This window comes from Mastomys coucha, unplaced genomic scaffold (assembly GCF_008632895.1).
Source record: "Mastomys coucha isolate ucsf_1 unplaced genomic scaffold, UCSF_Mcou_1 pScaffold5, whole genome shotgun sequence".
Classification (NCBI taxonomy): Eukaryota; Metazoa; Chordata; class Mammalia; order Rodentia; family Muridae; genus Mastomys; species Mastomys coucha.
The window spans coordinates 56,660,784-56,670,158 of record NW_022196911.1 but is presented as its reverse complement, the minus strand read 5'-3'; the positions used below and the strand labels follow the sequence as shown (position 1 = coordinate 56,670,158).

Here is a 9,375-nt window from a genome sequence, read left to right as displayed (position 1 = left end):
GCCTCTGCCTCCCAAGTGCTGGGATTAAAGGCGTGCGCCACCACCGCCCGGCCACCCATAGAGTTTTATAGGTAAATTCTATTAGCATTCAGAAACATCTAAGTTCCTTTAAAAATACAGAAAATAAGAACTTCCTGCTCATTTCTGGAGACTGAGGTAAACTTGACACCAAACTAGACAGTATGAGTTTTACTATTTTAGGCCAAGGCCACTTAGGAATACTGCTTTATTAGAAAGAAATCTAAACCAGGAAAGTCTTTTAAAAAATACAAGTATATTGTGGAAAGTCCTCTCTGTCAGAACCAAGTCTTTAGAAGTGGGCCTACTAAGGATGAAAACAAATGTGTGGTTATCTATCCCGTGGAGGCAGAAACAAGCGGATCTTTGTGAGTTCAAGACCAGCCTGGTCTACATAGTGAGTTCCAGGACAGCCAGAGTTACATAGAGAAACGCTGTCTCAGATAGCCGAAATCGCAAAGCAATAACAAAAAGAAGTTCAAGGTCATTGTCAGCTACTTAGTGAGTTTGAGGCCTGTGAGCCTGAAGTATGTGAGACTCTGTTTTGAGGGGGAAAAAAAGAGTCATTATCATAATACGTGTGAAGATGATTAACATTGTGCAGAGAAGGAGTCAGTAACTAGGCCAGTGCAACAGACTAAGAAGCCCAGTAATACACAGCTGAAGATCTGACAGAGATGGAATGAATGGGCACTGTAATTCTTGCTGCCGAGGTTAGTCAGGCAGAGATAACCCTAGAGGGTGGTTGATGAAAGACAGAGACCTTGTAGGAGTAGGTTGTAAAAGGATATACATGTTTATTAGGGAGCAAGTAAACATAAAACTATTGCAAAATAGACTTCATATGTACCACTTTGGCACAAATGGGAAAACTAGGTTACATCAGAAAGTTTGAGGCAACTTCCAGGGTGATAGGGCCTACTTAAAGGGTTCTAACCTGTTAGAACCAGCATGGGAACAGTTCTGGCATTACTTGCTGAAAATGCAGGGACCTGTGGCCCAGCGGCTGTCATTGTGTGCACAGAACAAAGGGATGTGATACAAGAATAGGCAGCTACACAAAGCACACCCAGGGTCTGTCAGAGTTTGTGAGCTTTTTTATAGATAGATTTCAGCTACATGTCAACAAAGGCTAATTCCACAGATAAAATGTGTAGTAAATAAAGTTAGTCACCAAAGAATGAACACAGACCTTTACCTTATTTGTATAATAAATTCAGAAATCTGGCATACCTATCCATTATGTTGTTTCAAGGTGTGATAAACTAAAGGCAAAGCATGAGGTGTGTTAAATGTCTCAGGATTTAGGACACTTTGCATGGACCTGGGAATGTAGCAGTGTTTAAACATTTCTTGTCTTCCACATACAGGGTTGATATTAAATATTAGCTATACACAGAATATTCTCCACTTCCTCATTTAACGTTTTTCTCCCTGTGTGAGTGAGTGAGTGAGTGAGTGAGTGTGTGTGTGTGTGTGTGTGTGTGTGTGTGTGTGTGTGTGTGTGTGTGTTGGGTGTTTCATGTGTAGAAGTCAGAGGACAATTAGTGGAAGTCTTCTATCATCTGAGTCCTGAGGATGGAGTTCACGTTGTCAGTCTTGTGTGCAAGCATCTTTGCTGCTGAACTATTCCACCTGCCCTGTCCCATCCTTGTGAAAGGCAGTTGTGACACACTAAATTGACTGCCCTGTGTTGCTCATAGTTTGGAAGTGTTCTACTGCTAAAGCTGGTGATGAACAACCACCTGTTCTGTGACTTTCTTTTCTTGATACTCAACCATTTGAGAGCAGGGCCCAACCAAGGCTGATGGAATATGCCACGGACACCTCTGGAGAGCCAAGCAATTGGATGGGGGGTTGCCAAACTTCATGTCTGGGGTGGAGCCTGCATTTATAGGGGAAGTAGACGTGTTCCTTATAGTTTCATTGGGTTTGGGGAGCCCCTGTGAGCCCCTTGGGTGGTGGGAGATGTTCAGAAGGCCTTTAGCTTTGCTCTCTGTGCACTTGCCAGAAGACTGTCTCTAGGCATTTTTATCTGGCACCCTCTGGACTCTAACTCTGCTTATTCTTACTGGTGTGGTCTGTGTATATGTGTGAGGCTAGGTGAGTTTATGTGTACCATTTTTTGTTGCATATGCCTGAGAAGGTCAGAGGATGTCAAATCCCTTGGAACTGGAGTTATAGACTATTATGAGCCTGCTGTTGTGAGTGCTTGGAACCAAACCCTGGTCCTCTGCAAAAGTAGTAGAAACTCTTTAACACAATCCAGCCCCTGTTCTGAATTTTGACTCTGACTTCTGCAGGTACCAAGCCAGCTGCCTCTGTGGACCCCTGGGGAGTGCCTACCACAGCCAGCACACAGTCTGTCCCCAAGAACTCAGACCCTTGGGCAGCCTCACAGCAGCCTGCCCCCAATGCTGGAAAGACAACAGATGCCTGGGGAGCTGCCAAGCCCAGTTCTGCCTCAGGTGATCACTTTGCTCAGCCTGGTTCCTGCAGCTTTACCACTTCTTCCTCCCTCCTGGTGCACTGGCAGTAGCTGGCTGACTGACCACTTCTGTACCCATCCCAGATGGGAAGCAGGCATCGCAGGCCCTTTTGTATACCCACAGTTGAGAGAGGTGCTGCATTGGGTCCCACAAGTGAGTTCTGGTCTCCTTTTTGGGTGGCAGACTGACCTGAGGACTCCTTGAGAACATTTCCCACAGACTCTATCCCAGTGTCCAGAACAACATGTATTTCTACACTGTCAGCCCTACTACATTTGGAGTAGTATGGTGAAGGTAGTGGTGGCACTCATATTCTCTGATTCCACCTGTTGCCTTCCTAGTCTAGCAGGTGACTGAAGCTTGGGCCCAAGTTTAACACTATGATGTGGATACTTGGGAGAGAAGCCCCTGTGGCTTGTGTTAACCCATTATCCCCATGCAGATTGGGTACCCTTTGTGCTGGGGAGTGCAAAGTGATGCTTTCAGTCACCAGCTTGTATATCCCCTCAGGGTCCTTTGAGCTCTTCAGTAATTTCAACGGTACAGTTAAAGATGATTTTTCTGAATTTGACAACCTTCGAACTTCTAAAAAACCAGGTAGATATAGATGGTTCTAACATTTTGTGCATTTGACCACCTACTTGATTTTAGAAGTAACATGCTTTTTCAATTTATGTATGTATGTATGTGTGTGTGTGTGTGTGCATGCATGCATGTTTGTGTGTGTGTGCCTGTGTTTTTACATGTGCACACTTGTGTGTGTGTATTGTTTTTTTTTCCCTTGTCGTCTCTATGGGGGCAGGGGGATTTTGGTAATCGAACTCATAAATTCAGGCTTTTATCTATTGAGTTATCTCACTGGCCCAATAGTGTGTTTACATCTTAACAAGAATTCAGAAAGAATATTTAGAAAATGAAACTAGAAAGTGAATGTGAACAAGTATACATCTGTGCTTTGCTGTCAGCCCCAAATAACATCTTAAATATTACTGGAAGATTGTACTATGTATATACTTTTGTGAATCTTGCTTGTCCACTTGATGCTTTTTTATTTGTTTTTTATTTATTTAGTAGTTTTAATTTTGTGTCTGTCTGTATATACTGTTTACAATAGTATACACAATGGGTGAGAAGACAACTTACCTTGTTTCTGTTTTGCAGCTGAGTCGGGGGCCTCAGTGCTACCCCAGGATAGCAGAACCACGAGCCCTGACCTCTTTGAGTCTCAGTCCTTAACTTCTGCCTCAAGCAAGCCTAGCAGTGCCCGGAAAACACCTGAGTCCTTCCTAGGCCCCAATGCAGCCCTGGTGAACCTGGACTCACTGGTGACTAAGCCTGTTGCACCAGCTCAGTCCCTCAATCCCTTCCTGGCACCAGGTAGGCATGTGCTGAGTTTTGTCAATTGCTGTACTATCCATGGCTGGCCTCATCTACCCCTTTCTGCCCTTTTAAGGACTGCTGGCCTATGGCTGGGAAGAGGCAGAGCCCCAGGAACTCCACATTGCTATTTGTCTCTAGGCCTGATGGGGTGGGTATAGATGTTGAGGTTAGGGAAGAAATCACCAGTTCCTGCAGAGAACATGCCATAGAAGCTGTCTGAAAACTGTCCCTGCAGGGAGGATCTTACTAGTACAAGATTTAGGTCTAGCGAAGGCTGTTTGCTGCCCTGTGTGTATCACATGTTATAGAAGAAGTACTACCATAGCCCTTTAGCATAAGGCACCCCTCGAGGCTGAAGGGCCCCTGTCAAAATGCCTAGCACAGGTTTCTACACAGCATGTTCTAGGTACTGCACTGGCCAGAGGCAGGCCCAAACATTTAACCTAGTACTTGGGGTCTTCCTGGCCTGGCTCTGACCTCTAATCTTCCAGCTCATTTCTACCCTCTTCTACCCAGAAAAAAAATTTTTAACCCATTTCTCCCCATGTGATTCACACCTCAGTTGTGTAAGTATTATTGAGCTAAGTAACCATCTGCAAGATTTTAGCAGTCTCCTCTTTACTCACTCCCAGGCTATGATCCCCTCTGCTTGCACGCCCTCTTCTTTCTCATCCTGTCAGCTAAGCTCTTCATCTAGTACATCCCCCTTTCCCTTGCTTTGCATGGATTCTTTGAGACATAGGCCTCTGAAGAGTTGCAATGTATCTCCAGCAATGTCAACTCCAACTTGGCTCTGTGTTTCAGGGGATTAGAGGACTTTATTTCTCCGTTCCTACAGATTCTGGCAGAAGAGTATGAGCTCTAGAAGCTGAGGTTTAGGGCCTGTGGGCAGAAATAGCTGTGGAATTTCTAGGTTTCATCCCACTCTGAGGGTACTAGTGGTTGAAGGCATGGTACCCCTAGAAAAAGGTTGCTCTGTGGCTGGAGCTGGACAGGACCTGGGTCTTCAGCCAAGTTGGTTCCCATTTTTACCCAGGAATCTCTCATTCCCAGTGCCAGAGTCCAAGAGCTGTCAGGAGTTCTAGCACTGTGGTGGGCCTTGCTTACAAACCTGTCATGGACTTTAGGGGCCATAGCCAGATTGAGGAAGTTTTGGCAGATATCTGAACTACATGGGTAGACCTGGATCTATCATTCCTGAGTAGGGACTACATAGCCCCTTTGAACCTGGTGTTACATCAGAGCCCATAATGGTAGAAGTATATCCCCAGAGTGGGTCAGAGTATCTATAGTAGCTTCCTCTTTGTCACGGTGCCCCTTGATGAGCAGACCAAGATGGTGAGTGGTGCCTAACAAGCTCAGAGGGACTGTACTGACAGCATTCCATGTACCCTGAAGACCCACCAGCTACTTCACAACAGGTAGAAAAGCCTTTTGGTTGAGGAAGGTTTAGAGAAGCTGAGTGAGACTGGTTTGGCTAACTTTTCAGCAGCAGGCCTTCTTGAGTCTTTCTGGTGGCAGTGTATATGGCCTGGGGCACTGCATGGCCTTTCCCAGGCATCTGTAACGACAACTGGCAGACAGAATGAGGGAGCAGGGTAGCTGGCAACATCTTGGGTGCCCACTCTTCAGCCGAGCTAAAATATCCAAGCCTGTGTACTCTTGGCTCTGCCTAGTTTATCTCTGTAGGCCTGGACTGGTTCCACACTCGTCACAGGGATGTCTCCTTGGCCTCAGCAGTCTGTAGATGTTTGCCAGTGTTTCCCGAAGACTCTAACCTACAGAGACAAGCTCTGCCCTTCAGATCAGTGTTGGAATGCCAAAAGTGGAGGCAGGAGGCGGGTTTAGTACACTTGTCCTGATGAGATAGTGCCTTCCAATGGCTCATCCTGTGTTCTTACTCTTTTACCAGGTGCTGCTGCTCCAGGCCCTGTCAACCCCTTTCAGGTCAACCAGCCCCAGCCGCTGACACTGAACCAGCTTCGGGGGAGCCCTGTCCTGGGAAGCAGTGCATCCTTTGGGTCTGGTCCAGGGGTGGAGACTGTGGCTCCCATGACCTCAGTAGCTCCACACTCAGCATTGGGGGCCAGTGGCTCCTCATTGACACCACTGGGCCCTACAGCAGTGAACATGGTAGGCAGTGTGGGCATTCCCCCATCAGCAGCTCAGTCCACGGGCACAACAAACCCTTTCCTTCTCTAGTGCCCAGGTGGGGACTTGTCTGAGTGAACACCCAGAGTGCCGAGCCCAAGGACGTTCAAGTGGGGACTCACTCTGATTTGTGTAGTGGCTGAGAGTATGGTGGTAGGGGTAGTAGAGCTTCAGGTCCAGCTTCCTGGTAAAAGGGTGGTTGTTACAATCCAGACCTTCAGGCTGCAGTGTGGGTAGGATGGCCTCACCGTCCTAGTCGGGCCCCTGTGTCTCTTCCTATGTGCTCAGCTCTACTGAGGTCTGGAAAGGAGGTGTTATCAATGTTGCTCAAGACTCTGGGGTGCTGCCTAGCCCAAATCTTGGGCAGTCACATTGTGCCCCACCCCAGTTATCTTCAGGGTGCGGACAAGGTGAAGCTCTAGCCCCACTTGACACTGACCATTGGGAAGTGGTTGTGCATATTTTATTTTCCTTTGACTCAATGTGAGTCCAAGGTAAACACTACTACCACTGTGGAGCTTTAAGCTGACTGGAGCGCGACCCTGCCCTGTGGCTCTGTGCTTGTGCACGTTTGCACATTCTGTTGAGTACAGTTTCATATTTGAGTTTGCAAAATTATCTAATAGTCTTTTTTTGGCTAATATTTTTATAATGTGGTTCTTATTTAACTGTCTAGTTTTGATAGAATTGACCAAGTCTGGCTGAATTAAGGTCTTGGCATGTATTATTTAGTGGTCTAATTTCTCTTATTTATGGTTTTAACTGTAAGAAAACTTTAAAAGAAGAGATATTTGGATGACAAAAATATGCCTTATGGAAAACTAAGCAAATTCTTTATAGAAAAAAAAACGGAATTTGATTACACAAAAAAATTTATTAAAGCAAAACAAAAACTTCCAAGAATAACAAAACTCGCAGCCTCTAGTTGCCTTTTTCCTTTCTTCAGCTCTTTTGATGAGTTACCAAATCAGTCGACTCTTCAGCATTTTTCTCTTCAGCCTAGATCTGAGAGGCTTTTGCTACTAGTATATTGACATCTTAAGGTTAAAAGGAAAAACAATGCATGATTGTGACTTGCCAGTTTTTATCAACTAATCCCTTTTTTTGTACCTGGAATGCAGGGATTGCCAGGGACTTCCATTTATTGCAGACCAGAAGTGTGGCTGGCTGCCCCATCACCATGCTCAGGTTAATGAGATTGTGTGAAAATGGGGGTGGGCCCACTTGTGGGCTCAGAGGTCACCAGGGATGGTCCCCCTAGCTGAGTCATGACAGGAACTGGCCCAGGTTTGTCTGCCTGCCAGCTCCAACTCAGGCTACTGACCAGGAAGTAACCACATCCTATTTTGGAGATGAAAAAGTCCTCCCAAGGCATAGAGTTAACATATGTGCACTGATACTACCCTTTCTCTCCAACCTCCTGCTGTCCTCACTTCTCACCGTGAGGCCACAGACTTGCCTTTCTTCATAGAAAGGACTGCCCCTTCTTGGTCCTGGCAGTTTGGGTATCCTTCCTGCAATATGGACTTCTAACCTTAAGCTCAAGGACACCCAGCCGCCTGCCAGCTCCTCTCTGCATCCAGAGAGACTTTTGGCCCTCAGCACCCACATAGTTGACTCAGTGGTTACTGTTTGAGAAAGGACTGCACTCCAGCCCCGCCTGAGTCTGAGTCTACATGCTGCTCCTAGGTCCCACAAGCCAAGGGCCCTTCCTAACTACCCATTCTACCCAGGACCAGAGGCCTAGGAATAGGTTTGGGCTCTGCTGTTCAGGAAGGCTGATGGCTGGGCTCCTGCCTGGGAAAGATGGAGGCATCACAGGACAAGGTAGGCCAAGCACCAGCCCAGATTGTGCTTCCTTCAGATTGTATAGGCTAGGGCCAGAACTGCCTGCGGTGGGCCCATGATTCTGCTCCAGAAGACAAGAGCCCATCTGACTGGGACCCCATCCCAGTAGCCACTGGGCTCCTCCTTCCACAGGCCATCTAGCGCATGTCCCTGTTACCCGCTGCACTGATCATGAAGCCGCTGGCCACTGCCATGTGTGTTGCACACGTGCCACCATGCCCTTCCTGATGAATACCCTCAAGGAAGTCACCCAGCTATTTCTCAGTCCCAGGGCTGGTGGGTGGTTTTGGATTTGTGTTGACTGTTGATACTTATTTACTGTATAAATATAATTTATCATTTGTATCATGATGTGGGTTTTGACTGTGTCCTTTCACTATCCTATCTTTAACCATCCAATGGACAAGATGTGGCAGGGCTGGCTATAAAAGCAGCTTGGTCTGCAGTCAGGCTCAAGGACAGGCTTAGGTCTGCTTTTGGTGGACATTGCCATGGTCTGTGTGAAGGCTGTGCTGGGCAAACGTTAGCTAGCCCAGATGGCTGTCAGTTCTCAATATGCTTTAGTGGTTTCCCATTCACTTCCTGTCTTAGGGTTACCATTGCTGTGGTGAAACACCATGACCAAAGCAACTTGGGGAGGAGAGGGTTTATTTGGCTTCCACATCACTGAACATCAGTACCCATCCCCCCCACCCTCTCTACACAGACAGGATTTCTCTGTCAGTTGGGCACATACCTTCTTTGTCCTGGATATAGGAGGTAGGTTTGATTAGCAGGTTACCAGTTATTGTTACAGGAAGCCCTCTGGGCACCAAGGCCTTCTTCAGTCTTACCTCTCGGATCAAAAGGTCTGATGGGTTCTTTCTGAGTTCAGCTAGGAGTTGAGAGCTTATGGAGGCAGAGTCTTCTTGAGATGGCCAGCAGAGCAGCAGGGCGAGTGTCACTGCTAATAAATAAGCAGTGTGAAGGCAGCACTGGGGCCCTAGGAGGCTTCCAGCATTGGAAAGGGTCTGGGATAGCCTCAAGCTATCCCTTCCTTTGAGTGAGCAGCTGGGAGCCAGCTTTTTGCCTGCACATAGATATTGCCAGCCAGGACTTGTTCTGAGTACCAAGCTCATGGATCCTGTGGTTTTGTACTGGCTAAATTTTATGTCAACTTGTCACAAGCTAGAGTCATTGGGAGATGAGGAAGCTTCAACTGAGAACATGTCTTTATAGGATTGGACAGGCCTATAGGGCATTTTCAGATTTGGTAATCAGTAGGGGAGTGCCCAGCCCATTGTAGATGGTGCCATCCCTGGGCTGATGGTTCTACTCGAAGGCTGAGTAAGCCGTGAGGAGAAAGCCAGTAAGTGGCACCCCTCAATGGCTCAGACTCACTTCAGTGGTGGTCTGTGGTGTAGAATTAAAAGCCACTAAGCCCTTTTTTCCTCTCCAACTTGCTTTTGGTCACAGTGTTTATTAAGCAACAGAAACCCTGTCAGTAGGC

General features: G+C 46.9%; 1 protein-coding gene across 10 annotated transcripts in view; it reads left to right on the top strand.

The window, feature by feature from the left end:
* Positions 1–8,237, top strand: part of Epn2 (epsin 2) — a 66,144-nt gene extending 57,907 nt beyond the window's left edge. For 9 of the 10 annotated variants that reach the window (XM_031355132.1, XM_031355129.1, XM_031355136.1 and 6 more), the window contains 4 exons: positions 2,322–2,486; positions 3,018–3,104; positions 3,669–3,884; positions 5,800–8,237. In XM_031355132.1, the coding sequence (XP_031210992.1) occupies positions 2,322–2,486; positions 3,018–3,104; positions 3,669–3,884; positions 5,800–6,089 (758 nt within the window). In that variant the 3' untranslated portion in view covers positions 6,090–8,237. The remainder of the gene's footprint in view (positions 1–2,321; positions 2,487–3,017; positions 3,105–3,668; positions 3,885–5,799) is intronic. The other variant, XM_031355135.1, reaches the window with a different exon arrangement.
* Positions 8,238–9,375: the final 1,138 nt, after the last annotated feature.